The 23,628-nt window shown below is 41.5% G+C and overlaps 1 protein-coding gene across 3 annotated transcripts in view; it reads right to left on the reverse strand.

Annotated features, from left to right (window-relative positions):
• TRIM55 (tripartite motif containing 55) overlaps nucleotides 1–23,628 on the reverse strand; it is a 220,542-nt gene that overhangs the window by 177,212 nt on the left and 19,702 nt on the right. For all 3 annotated transcript variants that reach the window (XM_044293173.1, XM_044293174.1, XM_044293176.1), the window contains exons 3-4: nucleotides 6,604–6,769; nucleotides 1,110–1,205 (exon numbers count right to left, since the gene is read on the reverse strand). In XM_044293173.1, coding sequence (XP_044149108.1) covers nucleotides 1,110–1,205; nucleotides 6,604–6,769 — 262 coding nt within the window. The remainder of the gene's footprint in view (nucleotides 1–1,109; nucleotides 1,206–6,603; nucleotides 6,770–23,628) is intronic.

The raw sequence follows: 23,628 nt of genomic DNA on the forward strand, positions 1-23,628 counted from the left end.
CCAATCGCCTACTGGTTTGTCAGGTGATCTTTAGCAAATTTCAGATGGGCAGCAATGTTTGTTTTAGAAAGCAGTGGCTTTCTACTTTCAATCCTGCCATACATACCACTGTTGTTCAGTGTCCTCCTGATGGTGAACTCATGAACATTAATATTAGCTAATGTTAAGAAAGGCCTTTATTTGCTTGGAGGTTATCTTGGGTTTCTTTATGACCTTGTGGATTATTACATGCCTTGCTCTTGGTGTGAACTTTGTTGGTCGGCCACTACTGGGGAGAGTAACAATGGTCTTAAATTTCCTCCATTTATACACAATCTGTCCATTTATACACAATCTGTCTGTCTGTCTTGGTGGGCTCCAAACTCTTTAGACATGGTTTTCTAACCTTCTCTAGCCGTATAAGCATCAACAACTCTTCTTCGGAGGTCCTCAGAAATCTCTTTTGTTCGAGCCATGATATCCTTCCACAAACAGACTTTGATATATACCTGTTATTTAAATGAAACATGTCGCCCTGATTGACTAAAAACCTGAACACCTGAACCTAATTTCACCTTCAAATTATCTTCTAATCCTAAAGGTTCACATACTTTTGCCACTAACAGACATTTGGTATTGGATCATTTTCCTCAACAAATTAATATTTTTGACTTGCTTGTTTGATTTGGTTATATCTATCTACTTGTAGGACTTGTGTAAATCTGAATACATTTAAGGGATTTCCTTCATCCTAGATACCAATGATACATTACCCTGTTCTCTGTTAGTCACATTACATGAATGTACACAGTGACTCGGGTGTAATCTGGTAGCTCATGTGTATTTATCAGCATAGTTGGAGCTGTCTATTATGCAATCTCCTAAACTTGCCAAATTATTTGTCAAGCAGGGTGTCTTCCATGCTTTAGTATTTCAGGCTTAACAGGCTTGCATAAGAGCGTGCCAGGCTTGTAGTGTTTCAGTGTATGGAAAGCTCGTATTGGCAATATATTTATTTTCATATAATCCAGTTGCTTCTGAGACAGCCTCATTTTTGTAACACAAGGACAGTCTAACAGTTCAACAAATATTCCAACCCATCTGGCTTGATAAAACTTGTATGTACTTACCTCTACAGCTTTACAGGTCTCTTCTAGTTGACTGATCACTGCTTGAATCCGATCATTACATCCAACCAGTATAGCAATGCCATCTGATAATTCAGTCTAGGCAGAAAAGGACAGGCATAATTAATTCAAGCACATCTGGGAAAAGGAACGTATAAAAAATCTACCGTAGATGGTATTGTGCATGAGAAACAAATACTTTGCCTTGTTAGCACAGTAAGTATGAATGAAAGTCGGCAAAGCCCTCTGTATGCATTTCTGATAAATGTCACCAATATCTTCTAAAACATAACAGTACCTCATTACTTTTCTTCTTCTTGTATATCTATTTTCCATCTACCTATTACAAGGTGTCATGCACATGACCGTATTTTGTGTCTGTGTCCGATCCGCGTTTTTTTTTTGTGGTTTGGACGCAGATCTTTTCATTTCTATAGGGCCGCAAAAAATGCAGACAGCACACAGATGTTATCTGTGTGGTGTGCGCATCGTTGCGGCCATTCTGCAAATTATAGAACATGTATTCTTGTTTTGCAGACAAGAACAGGCATTTTTATAAGAGGGACTGAGGAAAGTGGATGCACACGGCCTGTATCCGTATTTTACGAATCCCTGGTCTAAATGATAAGTTGCTGTGTTACTATTAGCCCATAATGGCGTTAAAATTAAATTTGTTACTGAATTGGGTCATTTCAAAGTCAAATAGAAGTAGGAAATTCAAGAGCTCGTCTAAGACAATAACCACTGAATGTATAAATATGTTTAGAAATATCTGCTTCGCAACAAAGTATCCCTGCAAGCATATTGAAATATTATAATCTATACATTGCTTTTAGGCCCTCTAAGTTTCCGTCAGAAGGAGGGAAGGGGAAGGTAAAACTGATCCCATAGTTTTTTATGAGATTGCTCATACTCATCCAGCACAATACTTGTGATGCCAAATAGCACTTTGGATGCCAAATAGCGCTGCTACAGAGAAACGCTGTCTGGCGCTATCATTTTATAGATGCTTTACTAAGAGCACATACACATATGTATATCAGTTGTAGCCAGCTCTGCAAAATAGAAAACCTGGCCAGACACAACTGATATAACTGTGCGCCCAGCCCTAGTGTTATGCACACGTTGTAGTTGTTATGACAAAAACACAGTAATATTTTTGTTACTTTATTATCTGTAGACTTTATGCCTTTTTAGCCATAGAATGGGCATAAAGCTACCTGTCTCTGTATTCAAAGGATTTTTTTTCATATGGAACCTATGACAAAAAAATGCATCCCATATTTAAGAAGACACCATACAGGGGCATTTAGCCTTGGTAGATCACCACCACCTCTCTTGACCTCATTGTCATGAGCATGAGCCCTATATGGCCTGTTCATTGAGGGCACACAGATGGGGTACCAGCAGCTGCCCCCTCCCCCATAACAAGCATGAGGCTGTTTTTAATTTAGGAGTAACTGTGCATGCGTGCGAGTTATGTGACTCCAAAGACATAGCTAAGGTTTCTTCCTTATTCACTGACTATAGAACGATCACATCATATAGACAATAAATGCAAATACATGATGCCCGGAAACTCTTTCTCCTCTTCCTACCGTAAAGAAGCACTCCTACAAAATGTTTTCTAATTTCAAAATTTTCTAACCTGTTAGAAAGGTACATGAAGTAAACTGTAGTGAAGGTAATCTTGTTACCAAAGACTGGATTTGTGAATTATAACCTCCCTTCTGATCCTCAGCTGTGTCATGTGACCAGCGCTCCAAATAACACAGCCTCTTATGTGTGGACAGGAAGCCAGTTTCTCTATGTATTCCTATGGGAGCCTCAATGTCAGTCTCATAGGAATGAATAGAGAAATAACTGGCTTCCTGTCCTGTGTCAGTTGGAGATGAGAGTGAGGATCAGAAAGGTTATAGCTCACAATACAGGCACCAGCAAGAATATTCCCCTCACTACAGTTTACATCACGTATCTTTCTGACAGGTCAGAGAGTAAAGATTTTCGTGAGAGTGCTTCTTTAAAGAAGCTTGTGTGGAGGCGGATATTACATTCTATAATTGTACATTTTGGCTGAGATTCATTGACTGTGTTGCCTGTACTATAAAAAGCATGTACAGTATGAACAGATTCAGCTTGCTATCCTCACTGTAAAAGTGTCCGCCCTTGCTGCTGCTGTCTTCCGGGGAACCTCAGAACGGGTTGAATCAGAACTCTGGTTGGAAATCACTGCGCTAGATATTTTAGTGCCTATAGTTATACACCATTGTGTGTGACTGACTAGAGGGCCACTTCATCGCTATAGGGGCTCATGCACACGACCGTATGGCTTTTTTAGTGTTTTGCAGGTCGTTTTTAACGGATTTGTTTTTTGGTTCAGTAGTGTTTCTGGTTCCATTCCGTTTTTCTGTTTGGCCTATACAGTATACAGTAATTACATAGAAAAAAATGGGCTGGGCATAACATTTCCAATAGATGGTTGTGCAAAAACACAACGGATACGGAAGACATACGGAGTACATTCCGTATGCATTATTTATTTATTTTTTGCAGACCCTTTGACTTGAATGGAGCCACGGAACGTTATTTGCAGACAATAATAGGACATGTTCTATCTTTGAATGGAACGTAAAAACGGAAATCCAAAAAAACGGAATGCACACGGAGACACTTTAGTTTTTTTTGCTGGCCCATTGAAATTAATGGTTCAGTATAAGTAACACATACTGAACTAAAAAAACAACCAGTATACTGAACGCAAAAACGTTCGTGTGCATGAGCCCTAATCCATATATTTCATAATATGTGCCTTGCTATAAGAACTGCACTATACTCTGCAATCCTTTAACAGATATGTGTGCTTAAAGTTATTATAATTAAAGTGTAACCGTCATGTTTTCATAAAAAAAACGATTTCAGCATGTTACTTCTGCAGCAGCATTATGCATAAAGCAATCTTTAGTTTCTTCACATACCACTGTTTTCCTTGCGTTTTTCCCTTAGTTATGGCTGTTTAAACATTTACAATATGAGGACCTTCTCAAGATGGCTCCTCTGCCAATTCTCTGAGGCCAAAACTGCTTTCCCTCACTTCCCATACACACTTGCTGTAGCCAGCAGCTCCCTGCCAGCCAATCAGATTGGATTACTGAGAGACACGCCTCCTCACTCTGAAGCTTAATGCAGGCTTGCAGTGTGAAGGACCGCCCCTCCGTCTTCCTGTCTTCCATAGCAATTGTCTTTTAAGGGAGCAGTGGAAAGGGACAGGGGACATAAATGAAAGCTGTTATTATAAGGTAATAACAGACCTTCTGATAATCATTGACAGACTAACTCAGGTATACATGCCTAGCTCCAATAAACTAGCAAATAAAATAAAATATGACAGTTACACTTTAAGCAATATAATAGCTACTTTCTGGAGCTTTGATCTTTTCTTGAATTTCAATGTACCAGAAGTTACTATATAAGTAATAGCTCTGTCACACACAAAAAGGAGTAATCATCTTTTCAGATGGTTTTGCGTTTTATTTGTAGTTATACCCATAATAATTGTCTATAACAGACTGATAAGCCACAAAGGAAATGGGAATTAAATATAATTATGTTATTACCTATACCATAGCTTCCTTTGATAAAATACTAATTCACATTATTTCTGAACAATATTAATGCTACATGATGAGAGCAAAATTAGTACAGATTATATTAACCCTTCTTAGACCTAGGTGTAAGCTCTATTTCTGGATCATACTGCATAGGATCTTTATACACTATACAATTATAGACTTTCTACAGTGAGATAGGTATCTGCTCAACGTCTCCAACCCCTAATGGTACATCCATCTTTATCATTACCAGTGGCCTTTTGACACTGATCAACAAAAAAAGACTCTTAAAGGGCTATTTGCATCTCAGACTTTTTTGGGCTGAGATGGGAGTGACCTGGTTAAGTTCTGGTAAGGGGTGGCTGAAGTTACAGGAACGTCTGAGCAGGTTGCACTTCACTGTTTCTGCAACTACCATAGCAGTGAATAGCTCTCATTCATTCCTATGGGAGTTAAAGGGGTTTATACCCTTCTTCCCCCACTCAGCCCCTCTGACATTTTATGCTCTGATGCTCTCCCTTACCTTGTGCTGAATCGCGCTTCCACCTGGCAGTGAGCCCGGTATGTTACTGTCACTAATGGGCGGGCTTTAGCGCTGCTCTAGCCTGTAAAACAACTAGGGCAGCACAAAGGCCCTCCTATAACTAACAGTGACGTCACCGGGAACACTGCTAGGCGGAAGCCTCCACCTTGCAGTGTAAAAATGTAAACAAAAAAGCCCTTGCCCTGCGCGATACAGTGCACGGCAAGGGAGAGCATCGGAGCATGAAATGTCAGAGGGGCTGAGTGGGGGACGAAGGGGATATGTCCGGGTTTAGCTCTGAACCTGGACAACCCCTTTAAAGAAACAGAAAAGCTCAGGTATAAAAGGCCCGAGATGTTAATACCCCTTTAAAGGGGTATTCTGGTTGTGTGAAGTTATCACCTATCCACAGGATAAGGAATAACTATTAGATTGGTGGGGTGGTGGCCACTCTGTTCATTTTAGGGGGCTCCACAGAGTACGGGGTTCCCATTCTTGTGATCGGTGGGGGTCGCAGCGGTAGGACCCCCTCCAATCTAATAGTTATCTCCTATTCTGTCTAGCACATCCAGAATAAATACCCCTTTAAGGCCTTGTGTGGTAAAGATCCACTATATGGCACCGAAATAAATCAGTTTTCCCATACAGTGTATTCATACAAAAGCTCATAGAGGGTTTTTCAGAACCTCTGAGAAAAAGAATGTACAGGCCCCCCAGAGCGTTTCGCTTGGGGGACACATGGGGTCAATGACACCTTATGTTAGTATGTTGTATGGTTTCCTGCTTCTCCTTCCCCCCTTTTTTGTTTTCCCGCTCTTTTTTGACAGGTTTACCTCAGGTTAAAAAGGTTCGTCCAGCATCAGCTGGTTTTAGACCTGATTTTGTTATGACAGCCAAGGATCTTCACTGATTGGTGCTGTTTGTTGCTGGGGGAGATTTCTGGACGGCTGATTGGTGTTTATGTCAACGGCGGGAAAAAAATGTGTCCTTAAATGTGGGGGTCGGGGGCGCTTCTGGGCCAGTTTTAAAAAGACCGGATTGTCACCCCGCCCTCTCTCCCTTATTTTTATTTTTTATGTCGCTTTGCTTTATTCGAGGGGCTGTTATCACTCAGCTATTGCTGAGTGGATTTCGGTAATTATTGGAAGTTTGGAAGGGGTCATTTGCCTCCATGTGCCATAGTTCATGTCATGTACTGGTGTTCTCCCCTTCAAGCATTGTAGATCTGTCACTAGAGAAAACCACAGCATTACAAACCTAGGTTATAGTGTCTATAGTGTAGTATAGTAGCTATAGTCTTTACAATATTACACGTCTATGAAACAAACAGATTTGTAGAATAAAAACAAATTTCTAGTAACATTACCTTTTGACCCTGGAAAACGTGAGAAAGAGGGGCTACTTCACAATTTTTGTGAGCTCCAAATACTTTACACATGGAACATGTTGGCACCTCACAAGTCAGACAGTAAATGTTAATTTTTTCTTCTTCGTGTTCTTCGCACATTGGTTGGTTAGATTTTCTTTCGGGCCTGTGAAATGTCAATTTAAAATAAATTAGTGCATTATATCCAGTACTATTATATTCATGATATTTAAGGGCGGATTATACAATATTTGTCATACATGTTTGCATAGGCTGTTGTCTAATTATCCATGAGATTTACAACTGTATGAGAAACATATAGATATACAGTATAAATATATATATATATATATATATATATATATATATATATATATATATTAGTTCATATGGAGTAAAAATATGGACTGGACCTCCAAATAGGAACCCCAGAAGAAGCCTTTGAAGGTAAATTTAGTTGTGTCGTTATGAGCTCCATGTTGAGATGGTTTCTACTATTTTATTACATGCTTGGCTTGTGACCTGGGACAGTGCTCTGGTGATCCAAAGAAGTTTACAGGGTGGAACATGGACTAGGACGCTACAAGGAGTCTAGCAAAGTGAAAGTGTCTTCATTGTTGGTGAGAAGGTTGCTCCTTTGGAATAAAGCAGATGCACTGACACAGGGTGCACTGCTTATTATTATTACTAATGTAGAGACTTTCATGTCTGTACTAACAGCGATATGCTTGGACTTTTTGAGGTTTACCAGTTGTTCTCCAGGTCCTCACTTGGTTTGTGGTCATTTATAACAAGTTTGTATTTGAAACTCAATCTGTTAATGTCTAAAGCTACTTTCACACTTGCGGCAGGACGGATCCGACAGGCTTTTCACCATGTCGGATCCGTCCTTCCGCTATTTCGCCGTGCCGCCGGACCGCCGCTCCGTCCCTATTGACTATAATGGGGATGAGGGCGGAGCTCCGGCGCAGCACGGCGGTGCACGGCGAAAGCCGCCGGACTAAAAAGTCAGACATGCAGGACTTTTTAGTCCGGTGGCTTTCGCCGTGCACCGCCGTGCTGCGCCGGAGCTCCGCCCTCATCCCCATTATAGTCAATAGGGACAGAGCGCTCCGCCCCCGTCCCCATTATAGTCAATAGGGACAGAGCGGCGGTCCAGCGGCACGGCGAAATAGTGGAAGGACGGATCCGACATGGTGAACAGCCTGTCGGATCCATCCTGCCGCAAGTGTGAAAGTAGCCTAACTCCCAATCGGCGGCGAAAAATATATACTTTGCCATTTCCCTTAGCAATGATAGCTTGTCATGAGGACTGGGCCAACCCACAATCAGTTTGACCCTGGGGGACCCTTAACTCCTGAATAGATTGGCCAAACTGGCCAAAATGTTTAAAAAATATATAAAAGATTATGCATATTGAAGACAAATGAAGACAATGACATTCACATGAAATACAAGCGTTAACCACCTCAGCCCCCCTAGCTTACAATTCTGCACTACACTACTTTCACCGTTTATTGCTCGGTCATACAACTTACCACCCAAATGAATTTTACCTCCTTTTCTTCTCACTAATAGAGCTTTCATTTGGTGGTATTTCATTGCTGCTGACATTTTTACATTTTTTGTTATTAATCGAAATTTACCAAAATGTTTGCAAAAAAAAAAAGACATTTTTCACTTTCAGTTGTAAATTTTTTTTAAAAAAAAGACATCTATATATAAATATTTCTCTAAATTTATTGTTCTACATGTCTTTGATAAAAAAAAAATGTTTGGGTAAAAAAAAAATGGTTTGGGTAAAAGTTATAGCGTTTACAAACTATGGTACAAAAATGTGAATTTCCGCTTTTTGAAGCAGCTCTGACTTTCTGAGCACCTGTCATGTTTCCTGAGGTTCTACAATGCCCAGACAGTAGAAAACCCCCACAAATAACCCCATTTCGGAAAGTAGACACCCTAAGGTATTCGCTGATGGGCATAGTGAGTTCATAGAACTTTTTATTTTTTGTCACAAGTTAGCGGAAAATTATGATTTTTTTTTCCAGATGTCCGTATGTGTTTTAAGGATCCACGGATCCATGGATCGGATCCGTAAAACACATACGGACGTCTGAATGGAGCCTTACAGGGGGGTGATCAATGACAGGGGGGTGGTCAATGACATGGGGGTGATCAGGGAGTTTATATGGGGTGATCAGGGGTTGATAAGGGGTTAATAAGTGACGGGGGGGGGTGTAGTGTAGTGTGGTGCTTGGTGCTACTTATTTCTGAGCTGCCTGTGTCCTCTGGTGGTCGATCCAAGCAAAAGGGACCACCAGAGGACCAGGTAGCAGGTATATTAGACGCTGTTATCAAAACAGCGTCTAATATACCTGTTAGGGGTTAAAAAAAATCGCATCTTGATCCTGCCAGCGAACGATCGCCGCTGGCAGGCTGTAGATCCACTCGCTTACCTTCTGATCCTGTGAACGCGCGCGCCTGTGTGCGCGCGTTCACCGGAAATCTCGCCTCTCGCGAGAGGAATAACAGGGCCGCCGCCAGGACGCGATCCTGTGTACGGCGGTCCTGTAGTGGTTAAAGTGGTATGATCGTTTAGCCTAGGCTTACGTTCGGCATGTTTTAGTGTAAAGAATAAATCACTTTTGGGGATAGATATTTGTAATTCTTTAAACAATCTGTTAGGGAATTTAGATCAGAGGGTTAAGATTGCACATCTGTATAAAAAAATATTTTCAACAACAGACCAATATTTTAATATTAATAAGGGGGTCACTTTATTGGGGGGGGTGACTAGCCCCTGTATCACAGCGGCGCCTGGTTCCTGCCACTGAATACCCGCAGCGCCAAGCACCAGCAGCGCGGCCGGCCCTTTTATCATCGCAGGGCGGATGGTACACTACTGTAATTCTGGACATGTTTTTTTCCCTATATTCAATCCATAAGATGCACTTACTCCCCCCCCCCCCCCCCCCATTTGGGGGGGTTTGTCTTATAGGGTGAAAAATACAGTATATTTTACGCCCTTATGGCTTAATAAATGTGGGTTAAGAGATAGTTCTAAGTGTCCACGGTGTGACTTTTCTAGGGCTGATCACCTACACATGCTCTGGTCTTGTCCAGAACTAAAAGAATACTGGATTGCGATTAATAACTTTATTACTCATAATATGAGACTCTCAATTCCATTTATGGTTGAATGTTGGATATTGAGTGATCTCGCTAAGGTAAATTGCCATAAATATAAAAAGATTATTTTGAATAGAATACTGTTCTTGGCGAGACTATTGATCACTCGAGCCTGGTTCTCACGAAATGTTCCAAATTTGAACACTTGGATATACTTGGTTAATAGGGTTAAAAACTATGAGAATGTCCTATAAAAGCAAAGAAATAGTCAGGAGAAATGGACTAAGATATGGGAGGCCAATTTTATGCTTCCACTTCCCATGACTTCTCTTATTCTCTTCCTTTGGCCTCATGCACACGACCGTTGTTGTGTCCCGTGTCCGTTGTTCCGTTTTCCGTGATTTTCGGGTCTGGCTCTCCACTGGCTCAGGCCCGCCCAGCTCCCGCCCACCTCCCGCCCACCACCGTTTGTCATCCGCGTCCGTGATCCGTGTTTCCAGTCTGTGACCTGTCCTATTTTTTTCACGGACAACGGTTCGCGGACCCATTCAAGTTAATGGGTCTGTTAAAAAACACGGAGGCACACAAGATTGTCATCCGCGTCCGTTTTTTTCCTATCATTTGCATGGCAAACTTGACTTAGATTTTTTTTTACTTTCCTTCATGTCTGGAGATCCTCCAAAAATAAAGGAAGACACACGGAAACAAAAATGGACACGGATCACGGAACAACGGAAACCCTTTTTGCGGACAGCAAAAAAATACTGTCGTGTGCATGAGGCCTTAGTCTTTCTTTACTTTTTTTTGTTGTTGCCTGTATTGGGATGATAGAGGGTTCTGAGACGCATCACAAGGGTAGGGAGTGGTGAGAAATGGCTGGTTATGGGGGAGTTAAAACTATAATAAGTTTACATTGCAATTTTGTATGAAAACGAAAATGGTTTGTACATGTCTTATTCTAATAAAGATATATATATATATAAAAAAAGGTATGATCAATAAAAGAAAAACATAAAAGATTATGAAGGGCCTACCAAAGAAATGTAATTTTGCGATAGTGATATCACTGGAATACTTGAACCTATGTCATGAAGATTTGCCAGTTGTCTATGCTAGTGTACCCCACCTGAGTATGTGATACTGAGCCCCCTCACAAATTTGTCTTGAGTCCCTTTCTTTACTATCAACACAATGAGGGTCCATTCACACGTCCATATGAATGGTCCGGATCCGTTCCGCAATTATGGGGGCAGAAACAGATGCCAGCACACTATTTGCAGATCCGCACTTCAGGATCAGCAATTCCATTCCTGAAAAAAATAGAACATGTCCTATTCTTGTCCGCACCTGCAGACAAGAAAAGGCATTTTCTATTATAGTGCCGACGATGTGCAGTCTGCAAATTGCGAAACGCACATTGCCGGTGTCCGTGTTTTGCGGATCCTCAATTTGCGTACAGGAAAACACCTACGGACATGTGAATGGACCCTGATCCTGATTTATCACAGACTGGTGACATACGCCGATCTTTGATAACCCCATTCACTGCCAGAGGCTGAGCCTAATTTATGACGAGGCTTACGCTTCATCATAAATTAGGCACAGCCTTTGGCAGTCCGTGCACCAGAACTGAAATCTACGCCAGCCCTTGGCCTACTGTAGAGTTCTGTCTCCTACTCCAGAAAACTGGCGTAAATGAACATAAATGTGGCAAGGCCGCTGGCCTCGTCTCTCCCTGCCCTCAACACAAACCCTTTTTGGGCAAGTGGCAAAGACAGAGGAGAAACGCCACTTGTCAAGACTTTCATGCAAGAGGTGTTGAAAAAGTCACAAGTTTGAGACTTATTTTTCTCTCCAGAACACTTGCAAAAATACATGATAAATTAGGCCCAATGAAACTGACTAAAAAACTTGTCTTTGTTGGCCATACCAACCAATCAAAGTACGGCTTTCATTTTATATTCTGCTCTTGAAAAATGAAAGCCAAATTGAAAGCCAAAAATGAAATCACAAATTTTACCTAAAAGCGTTTTTTCTGGATTTTAATATTGATGACCTATTCTCATAATAAGCCTTTAATATCTGATCAGCGGGGGTCCGACACCGCACATCCCGCTGATGAACTGTTTTGGAGTAGCACGGATGCTGAAAGTTGGCACCAGAAGTGCATTGCTCTGTGCGTTGTGTAGTGGATGGAGCTGATAACTGCAGTTATGCTCCTGTTCACTTCAATAGGAGCAGTCTGCAGTTACCGGCTTCGTCTGTGTAGTTTTTGTGACACAGCAGATCTTCGAGGATGTAGGGTGTCAGGTCCCTGCTGATCATATATTGATGGCCTCTCTTGAAGCTAGGACATGGCCCCAATCTTCCGGTCTGCAGCTCCGAAAAAAAAAATAGAACATGTCCTATTCTTGTCCGCAATTGCAGACAAGAATAGGCAATCCGGGTGTATTGCGGATCCGCAATACACCACGGATGTGTGAATGAAGCCTAATGCTGACAAAAGACGCTCTAAAAGGGTGGATTTTGGGTTGGGAGACAAGGTGTGGTTATTCACCAAGAATTTGTGCCTTATGAGATAATGTCTTTTAAGTTACTGTTACCTGACTCCTTTCGCATTCATAGGGTCAGATTTATCATTAGCTCAAGTCAAAATAATGGAGTGAAAAAGTCACAAAGTTTCACTAAAACTGCGCAACAATTTGCAACTTTTATTGTCTCTGCGCTATGCTCGCCAGTTTTCTGAAAGTGGGCGTGTTTCATTATGTAAATGAATCTCTAGACAGATTTACTATAGCGACAATTTAAAAAGCCGCCAAAAATTGCGTCTCCATGGTAACAAGGGGGCGGAGAGGATGGGTCACGTGACGTGACCAGCGTTACGTGACCCATGTCCAGCACATCAACATACCTGAGCGCCGACTCATTGCCATCGGCGCTCAGTTTCCCCCTGCTCAATGTCTAGGGGATGAAGGACACCGGCCAGGCTGAGGAAGCGTGCGTGGCGGGGTTCTTGATGGTGTATTGATGTGCCGGACATGGGTCACGTAACGCTGGCCATGTCACGTGACCCATCAATTAGACCTATTTAAACGTGTAACCTGCTGGCCACAGGTTGCCTGTGATTGGTCTTGCTACCTCACTAGTGTTCCTTGCATGTGTGACTTCCTTTGTTTGACCTCGGCTTGTATTTGACTTTTGACCTTGTGATACCCCTGGTACTGATGCAATGTTTGGTTTTTATAAACACCCTTCATGTGGTCCTAATCTTCTTCCTGGACATACAACAGGGCTGAGGAGTAAAAGAGCACCATGTCCTTTTGATACCCAATGTGGTGATTTAAGTACATTATCTTGTGCTGACAACAGTAAAGGCCACCCAAAGTAACCCCATTTTGGAAAGTACACTCTTCAAGTTATTTATCAAGGAGTGAAGTGAGCATTTTGACACCACAGGTGTTTTTAAAAAAAAATAATGAGCAGGAAACTTTACAAAATGAAAATGGCAAATTTTCCACAGATTTGGCATTTTAGTGCCCAGTATACTGTGCCCAGTTGTTGCCAGACATACCACACCCTTTAAATTGTTAGGTGGGTTCTACTGGGTACTGAAATGCCATAAATGTGGGTGACAACTGCTGTTTGGGTACTCTGCAGGGTTTTCAAGGGAAGACTACCTTTTGACTTTTGCAGCGCAAATTTTGATGGATTGCTTTTTGGGTGCCATGTTGCTTTCAGGCAGACCCTGACATCTATTTTCTGAGAACCATGCATTATTATTTTTTTTCTTGACTGAGCTATATTTCACTTTTTTGGAAGTAGGATAAAGAAATCCAGCAATTTTGACATTTCTTTTTGGGTTTTGTAATTGTGGTGTACAATGTGCAGGAAAAATGTCATGATATCTTTATTCTGCATGTCTAGACAATTACAAAGATAACTATTTTATATAGCTTTTTTTATTTTTTTTTCCACTTTTACACAAAACATTTTTGAAAACATAAATAGTTTTGGTCACCATTTTCTAAAAGCCTTATTTTTTTTAAAAAGTTTTCTGGCAATGGTCTTTTGCGGGGGCTGTTTTTTTGCAGGATGAGGTGATGTCGTTGGTACCATTTTGGGGTACAATACATACAGACGTGGACAAAATTGTTGGTACCCTTTGGTCAATGAAAGAAAAAGTCACAATGGTCACAGAAATAACTTTAATCTGACAAAAGTAATAATAAATTAAAATTCTATAAATGTTAACCAATGAAAGTCAGACATTGTTTTTCAACCATGCTTCAACAGAATTATGTAAAAAAATAAACTCATGAAACAGGCATGGACAAAAATGATGGTACCCCTAGAAAACACAGAACATAATGTGACCAAAGGGACATGTTAATTCAAGGTGTGTCCACTAATTAGCATCACAGGTGTCTACAACCTTGTAATCAGCCATTGGGCCTATATATATGGCTCCAGGTAATCACTGTGTTGTTTGGTGATATGGTGTGTACCACACTCGACATGGACCAGAGGAAGCAAAGGAAAGAGCTGTCTCAAGAGATCAGAAAGAAAATTATAGACAAGCATGTTAAAGGTAAAGGCTATAAGACCATCTCCAAGCAACTAGATGTTCCTGTGAGTACAGTTGCACATATTATTCATAAGTTTAAGATCCATGGGACTGTAGCCAACCTCCCTGGACGTGGCCGCAGGAGGAAAATTGATGACAAATCTAAGAGACGGATAATCCGAATGGTAACAAAAGAGCCTAGAAAGACTTCTAAAGAGATTCAAGGTGAACTTCATGCTCAAGGAACATCAGTGTCAGATCGCACCATCCGTCGTTGTTTGAGCCAAAGTGGACTACATGGGAGACGACCAAGGAGGACACCATTGTTGAAAACGAATCATAAAAAAGCAAGACTGGAATATGCCAAACTACATGTTGACAAGCCACAAAGCTTCTGGGAGAATGTCCTGTGGACAGATGAGACAAAAATCGAAGTTTTTGCCAAGGCACATCAGCTGTATGTTCACAGACGAAAAAATGAAGCATATCAAGAAAAGAACACTGTCCCTACTGTGAAACATGGAGGAGGCTCTGTTATGTTCTGGGGCTGCTTTGCTGCGTCTGGCACAGGGTGTCTTGAATCTGTGCAGGGTACAATGAAATCTCAAGACTATCAAGGAATTCTAGAGAGAAATGTACTAGCCAGTGTCAGAAAGCTTGGTCTCAGTCGCAGGTCATGGGTCTTGCAACAGGACAATGACCCAAAACACACCGCTAAAAACACCCAAGAATGGCTAAGAGGAAAAAATTGGACTATTCTAAAGTGGCCTTCTATGAGCCCTGACCTCAATCCTATTGAGCATCTTTGGAAGGAGCTGAAACATGCAGTCTGGAAAAGGCACCCTTCAAACCGGACACAACTGGAGCAGTTTGCTCATGAGGAGTGGGCCAAAATACCTGCTGAGAGGTGCAGATGTCTCATTGACAGTTACAGGAAGCGTTTGATTGCAGTGATTGCCTCAAAAGGTTGCGCAACAAAATATTAAGTTAGGGGTACCATCATTTTTGTCCATGCCTGTTTCATGAGTTTATTTTTTTACATAATTCTGTTGAAGCATGGTTGAAAAACAATGTCTGACTTTCATTGGTTAACATTTATAGAATTTTAATTTATTATTACTTTTGTCAGATTAAAGTTATTTCTGTGACCATTGTGACTTTTTCTTTCATTGACCAAAGGGTACCAACAATTTTGTCCACGTCTGTATGACCTTTTGATTGCTTCAGATTATAATTCTTGGGAGGCAAGGTGACCCAAAAATGGCATAGTTTTTATTTTTTTATGGTGTTCACCTAATAGGGTAGATTATATATTATTTTTATAGAGCAGGTAGTTAGGAATGTGATGATACCAAATATATCTATTTTTTATACTTTATGTTTTACATTAGTAAAAAGGATTGATGAGGGGAAAGAAGCACTTTTTTACACTTGAACCTTTTATTTTTTATATTCATAAAATAATTTATTTAACTTTTTTTTTTATTTCTTATTTTATTCTCTCTATGGGACTACAACTTTTGAGGGTGAATCCGTTTTTTAATTCAGTACAATATATGCTGTATTGTGCTGCATTTCACACTGACAGTTGTCTATGAGATCCAGCCCTGGGACTCATAGGCCCCCCTACAAGGCAGGCCTGAAGGCTTTCAGGTGCAATGGCAACCATCGGCAGCCCACGATTACATAGCTGGGAGCCGATGGAGTTAGAGAGGTAGTTCCCTCACTATGTATACTTCTTTGATACCACGACCAGCATTGGCCTCTAAGGGACTAATCTGCCAACATCTGAGTTTTCAGTGATGCCAGTGAATACAGCAGGGGCCCAGCTGTCAGTAACAGCCAGGGCCCACAGCATACAGGTTACAAATAATTTCCCACTGCGTCGTACATCTATGGCGCATGTCGGGAGGGAGTTAAAGGGAACCTTATTCATACACTCCAATCTATGGGAGGCAAGTCAAATTACAGGAAGAGCTGAGCACATTGATATATACTGTAGCTTTATGGGAAAGATTCAGTAAAACGTGTATTTCATTCATTACAATCTCTCCTTGTTCTGGCCTTAAGAGTCCAGTAGGCGGTCCTACTTAGAGATTGACAGCGTTCAATGTACCAATATGCCTACTGAGTGAATAGAACCGCTTACTTCTACTGGGCCCCTAAACCCAGGAGTCAAACTAAAAAAATTGTTGTACTGAATCTCTTCCCCACAAAACTATATATATATATATATATATATATATATATATATATATATGGTAATTCTTTTCAGCTTTTCTTGCCCTATACCATGCCGGCTGCAGATCAGACTGGTCAATGTGACAGGTTGCCTTTAAATGAGTCTGGCTTCTTCTTGGATGCAGTTTCTTGTGGAATTATATATTTGCACCAGAACCTAATTATATCAGAAAATCTATTCTAGCATGCGCATGTAGAAAGGCTCGTAGATATTCCTATATCACCAGTTATAGAAAAAAAAAACTAGTGTTGTGACATTTTACAATCGTTTGGAGGGAACAGGATCAATTTTTTTTAAATATCACATTATTTAGTAAGTGGAGTTGAGAAATGGATTGAAAAGCTCTAATTAATCACTTGCTTTCATGAAGTATCCAATGAGCAAATGTCATATTATCAACACCTCCACATCCTAGCCGGCAGGAAAATAAACTTGTGAATGTTAGGCTGGAAGGTGTGCGCTCATTAAACCTGCTGACTCACTGGAACGCACTGAAGAGCTGAGCTTATAAAAGTACACTGCGGACGAGTCCTAGGAAAAATACTGCACTACGCAGCTTAGATTTGAAAAGGGTTGGCCCTTATCAGGGAGGATTGTCCAACAATAATTGGGAAGAGTCAACAACATATTTATCATTCATCTTGGTGAACTATAAGTTGCAGCTGATGTTCCACAAACAAATAATAGGGTGATATTTTTTTATTTTATTTTTTTAAAACAGCGTCACGCTCAGGTTAATCAGGCTGAGTTGCAATACCAGACACAGCCATGGACAGGAATACCACCAGTGGCGTAGCTAGAAATGACTGGGCCCCACAGCAAATTTTTGAAGTCCTCCTCCTCCTGGATGGGCCCCTTCTGGGTCAGGGCCCCAAAGCAGCCGCTTCCCTTATAGTTACGCCCCTGAATACCACTATTTCTCGAACCAAAAGCAGACCCTTTTTCTAATCTCAGAAAACCCCTTTAAGTAGATATCTGGGCTTACGTGAGGTCCACCTTATGTCAGGTGGTTTTGAACCAGCAGTGAGTGGCTCAGGTGCCACGAGGGGCTCTTTGGTCCCCTGATTGTGGCTCTCTAGCTGGGGGCAGCAGTAAATACTATTGTGCCCTACAGATAACAGGGATGTCCAATTATTACTGAAGACTGGCACAGAGGTTAAAGGGGTTTTCCGGGATTTTCCTATCCTCAGGATAGGTCAGCAATATGAGACTGGTGGAGGTTCGACTCCTGGCACCCCCACTGATCAGCAGTTTGTAGAGGCCATGGCGCTCCTTGATCTTTTAGGCCTCTTCCTAGGCCAGTGATGGTGAACCTTTAAGAGACCGAGTGCCCAAAACTGCAACCAAATACCTACTTATTTATCGCAAAGTGCCGACATGGCAATAAATAATATATCTTTCATGTCCTTTATCATTTATCTATAATAGATTAATAGCCTACATTTAATGCGCTGCCTGTGCTGTTTATAGTGTGTCCTGGGGATAATGAATGGCAGGAAAAGTCTAAAGCATATTGCTATGCCATAGACTTTTTCCAGGGCGTGGGTGCCCACATAGAGGGCTCTGAGTGCCACTTCTGGCACCCGTGCCATAGATTCGCCATCACTGTCCTAGGCTATGTGACATTGCGCTCATCAGTCACATGGCTTAGGCACCGCTCAGTCCCATCCACTTAGAAACCAAAGCAGCCACTATCAATTGGACTGAGCTTATTTAAAGGTACATTAGCTCAACTATTAATAATGAGATATGAGCCACATGTATTACAGTAGCACTGTGCATCGGTAAGCATGTAAACAGATGCAAGGCTTGCTGGAGTCAGACCCTAACTATATCTATATCTACTGTATTTTTTGCTTTATAAGAGACAACGGATGATAAGAAGCACCTTGGTTTTAGAGGAGGAAAATAAGAAACATTTTTTTTTTTCAGACCTCAGAACAGACCCTCAAACTACACCCTAAATCTTCATCAGACCACAGATCAGACTTGCATATCAGACTTCAGATCAGACCCCCAAATCAAACCTCAGATCAGACCCCCATATTAAACCTCAGATCAGACCCCCATGTCAGTGCTCACATCACACCCCCATCAGAGCTCACAGCAGACCCTCCATGTCAGACCTCATATCATATGCCCATCACAGATTAAATAAATTCACTTACCTTTCCTGCTCACCGCTACTCTGCAGGTCTCTGCTGCAGTCACGTTCCCTGACCTTCTCTGGGTCCGCGCTGCACTGTTACTTGACTGCGCGCAGCGCTATATCATAGTGTGCGCACTACGTCCTGATGCTGTATTGCGGTGCCCGGAGAAGATCAAGCAGGGAGAGGTAAGTGCTGACAGCTTTGCTCTCCACTTCCTGCAACTCCACAATGGAAGCGGTCACTAGTATTCGCTTTATAAGACACACTGACATTTTCTCCCCAACATTTTGGGGAAAAAGGCGCGTCTTATAAAGCAGAAATTACGGTGTCTATCTATTTATCTATCTATAGCACATCTTTCTGTGCAAACAGAGGATGTGCTGCCGACAATATGCAAACTGTAAAATGCCCTTTAAACTGAATGCTTTATCAGAAAATGTCATGTTAGGTTTTTACTGGTCCGAAATCCATGTAACTGCCACAAAAAATATTTTTAAACAAAGCCAAAATGCAGGGATACCATTTGGGGTTGTGTTGCAACAATAATGCCCTTTAATGCCCTTAGGTCCTCAGCTGTTCATAAAAGTACAGTATATTCTCATCCTGCGGCAGGCTGATACTATTATATATTTAGGGTCCTCCTATATAGACCGTTGCACAGGCAATTACCGGGAATGAACAATTTGTTCCTGATGCAGGGCAGGATTAAGCTTGGTGGAAACCATTGGGCAGAAAACTTGTGGGGGCCCCACATAATTTTATTTTTTTTAAGTGACAATAGCTGCTGTTTGCTGTAGAGAGTTGCATGCCTTTCTGCTGCTGGTCCAGTGTCGACCTGGGGTGCCCAGGGCCCACCAGTAAAGTTCATTGTAGGGGCCCACTGTACAGTTACATGCTAATGCCACCTGTGCACACAACAGCAGGCCGCAGCAAGATACTCAAAGTGATTCATTATGGAGGTCCCTGCAGCAATTTTGAGAAGGTAGGTCATGGAGAAAAAGGATACTGGCTGGCCTTAAGTCATCTGATGCATCTATAATAAAAAATAAAAAATAAAATGCTTATCTATATGTAGTGGTCTACGGTGCACCTTGTAGGGCAATAGGAGCAAAGCATCAGTCTGAACCTGCAGATCTGGTGGAGGCCGCTACGTCCTGCTTAGTGGTGGAAGGCCCAACGCCTCGAGCTCCAGAATCCCCCTTTGATCTGCCCATGTTTACATGTAGAAATCATTCCATCTGTATAGGGATGAACAATCTCTTGTCCTTGTACAATCTCATTTTTTGCCAGCAACTCATACCTGTTTAAATAGAGTGATCTGCTGCCGGCAAATGACTTTATGTCCCGCATAACACGTGAGATAAGTCATATGAAAATATGAAAAGGAAATACAATATTTAAACAATGGTTGTATTACAGTGTCAAAAAGAAGACTGTATTGCCCATCAGGCACTCACAGACCAACTTAAAAACACACAAAATGGGCAACAAGATGCCATTTTCTCTAAGAGAAGGAAAATGACCATTAATACACATGCACACATATTGTTGCACTACTCTGATCTGTGGGAATAAATTGTCCCCTTGCTGAGACCACGAAGTTGCCGTAGGGAGTCTTATAGGCCAGAAAATGTTCCCTGGCCTGTAAAAAAAGAATGTAAACAATAATAAGCTCTTTTCCAGGAGAACACGGTTTGGCTCTATAGTGCCACCTATTGGCTGGCTAGTGGCTACCCTATCAGTCAATGTATGGCCCTTTAAAAAGGCCTTGGAACATGACTTTAAGTAAAAAAAACATTCCCTTTTTCCCAGGGAGCATTGCTTGGCTTATAAGACTCCTTGCACCAACTTCATGGCCGCCACAAGGAGAAACTTTATTCCCCCAGTCTAGGGATGAGCGAATCAACTTTGGATGAAACATCCGAAGTTGATTCGCATGATACTTTGTTTGAATACTGAACGGAGCGAGCGCAATGTACAGTATTAGAATGTATTGCCTCCTATGTGCTGCAGTTATTACTTCGTGAAGTCTCACGAGACTTCACATAATAACTTCATAAATTAATTTCTACTGTAAAAAAAAATTACTAAACTCTGCTTCGGTTCCAAGGACCAAACCCGACTTCGGGAAATGTTTTTTTTACAGTAGAAATTTATTTATGAAGTTATTATGCAAAGTAATAACTTTGGCTCATAGGAGCCCATACATTCTAATACTGTATAGAGCGTTCGCTCCATACAGTATTCAAACAAATCGACTCGCTCATCCCTACCCCAGACCATTGTCAAAGGCCTCTGACCTAGTCAAACCTGAACCCTTCTCTGCACTGATGAGCAGCAAACATCCAGAAACAGCTGCTCGTGGATGGGTGTGTTTTTTTAACTACGGAAAAGATTCTTGGTTTTGGCTTACATCCCATGTCATGTTCCACGGCCTGTTCAAGGAGCCAAACATTGGTAGCCATCCAATAGGTGGCACTTGAGAACCGGCTTTTGTCCCCCAGGATAAGAGCTTATTTACATTCTGATGCATGGAAGAACCTAGAACAAGGCACTTAGATAACTCTACCCCACAGCAGCACTTTTATTGCAAATTGTTGTAATTGTGCTACAATCATTCTTTGCTATTGTACTGTCTTTAGATAATGTACAAACTTTTTTTTCCAATGTGACCTGTGTAATTCATGGTCTGAAGACTGAGGTCACAGATAAGAGTTCAGCAATGTTAAGTACATCCAGACGAAAATAGAAAAATAGTGTTACTCAGAGCGAAGCTCTACATGACTGGCAGGGCAGACATCCGCTTCACATGAGCGGCTCATTGTAAAGATTGGGATAATTATGACTCATGATAAAATCACTCTAATGGAAAAATACATGTAACAAGCCAATTACCACCTCAGTGGTGTGTCTTCTTGATGATTTCCACTCTTGTTCTCCGTATTGTTATACTTGCTGTTTTATATGTTTGATACTCATAGAAAGCTTATATCACAAAATATGTCTAAAATCTTCAATATGCTTAAAGGGGTATTCCCATCACAGAGAATGGGGGCATATATGCGTGGGACCCGCACCTACAATGACAACAGAGCGGGGAAATGAACGGAGGGCGCACTGCGCATGCGCAGCCGCCCTCCATTTATTTCTATGGCGACGCCGAAAATAGCTGAGCGCTGGCTCAGCTATTTCCGTCTGCCCCATAGAAATGAATGGGAGCAGGGGCTGCACGTGCACGGTGCGCTCCCATTCACTTCTATGGGAGCAGCACTTGGTGGTAGACGGACCCCGAGGTCCTCCAGCCACAGCTCTCCCCGCTCCGTTCTCGTTGTAGGTGCGGGTCCCACCTCTGGGATCAGACAATGGGGGCATATCCTAGCGTTATGCCCCCATTGTCTGTGATGGGAATGCCCCTTTAAAGGGGTATTCCTAACTGGAGACTTATGGCATATAAATACAATGTGCCATAAATATTCAATAGGTGACCCTCTAGGACAGGGACCAGCATTCCAGCTGTTCTGAAACTACAACTCCTAGAATCCGCCTTTCACTTCTGTGGGAGTTACAAGAGCAGCCAAAAAAGTGTGCATGCTGGGAGTTGCAATTTCACAACTGCTGGAGTCCTGAAGGTTGCTGATCCCTGCTCTAGGACCTACTCCTGTCTTAAGAACAGGGCCCCACAGTGAATATTGAGCAGGTCGTGCATGTGCTGCTTTCTCCATTCTCTGCTATGGCACCTCCAAAAATAGCAGATAAAGATTAATCTGAGGTTCACACTTTATCGGATACACATCTAAGGATTATGGGGGACATTTATTAAAGGAGTTGACCACTTTCTGGTTATTGTTGACCAATGTGTTTGTGAGATAATTATATGACACTTACTAATATAGTCTTTGTTGAAATTCTGCACAATTTTCATAAGGTATGCCCCCTTGTTTGCCAAGTCTTTTGTGCTGTCCACACAGAGGTCACATCTATAAAATGGCTGCTGATGGAGGGTCATGTGACCAGACAAATCACCTCCATAGGATGCATCCTTCATCAAACACATGGCACCTGAACTAAACTCCAAACAGAACAAGAACATATGGAAGGTGCAGTGTGTTTGCATGGAGGGGATTTTTTTGGACAGGACCTCTGAGTAGACAGCAGAAAAGACTTTGCAAACAAGGGTGCATACCTTATGAAATGAAGAAAATGGTGCAGAATTTCAACAAATACATATTAGTAAATGCTATATTAGAAAGTGGACAACCCCTTTAAGGCCAGGTTATCTGGTAATCTTTCCCCAAAAAATAAGTGGCACATCTGTGCAGGTTTATGCTCCAAAGCATCAATCTAACACCAGCTAGGGAGTTAGTGTAAATTTTCTCTTTATTCCAGCCGCAACTGCACTTATAGTGGCTGATTAAATAATATTATGTATCCTATAACCAATGAGTCTCCCTTATTCTCTGGAAGTCATATAGGACTTTGAGGTGGTTGGAGATGGGATGTGTACAGAGAAATCTGATAGATATGAGATGTGTTCTCACCTGTTGGATGTTTTGTAGATGTAGTAGTTGGGTCACAGTCAATGTCCTTTAGTGGTCTCCTCATGATTCATGTGTTAGGTATTTGTCAAATCAATTGAGCGCACATTGGGCATGGATATGAAGCGTATTATTTAGCTCACATCTGTTCCTCTCACATTTCCTCATATAAGCACATTCTGAATTACATAATCTGCCGGTTTATAAAGTGGTAATACTGAGACCATTGCTACCCATATCACATGCTTTACTAACTGAATGAGCTGAACGTGATTTATTAAGCACATCTAACAATGAAACATTTATTTCTGATGGTAAATCAGTAGGGAATTATTCATAAAAGGCTTGCAATAGGCTAATTTTTTCACTAATGGAGCATTTCTTTTAAAAAAAGGTTCTTTTACA

This window comes from Bufo gargarizans, chromosome 5 (assembly GCF_014858855.1).
Source record: "Bufo gargarizans isolate SCDJY-AF-19 chromosome 5, ASM1485885v1, whole genome shotgun sequence".
NCBI classification, from domain to species: domain Eukaryota; kingdom Metazoa; phylum Chordata; class Amphibia; order Anura; family Bufonidae; genus Bufo; species Bufo gargarizans.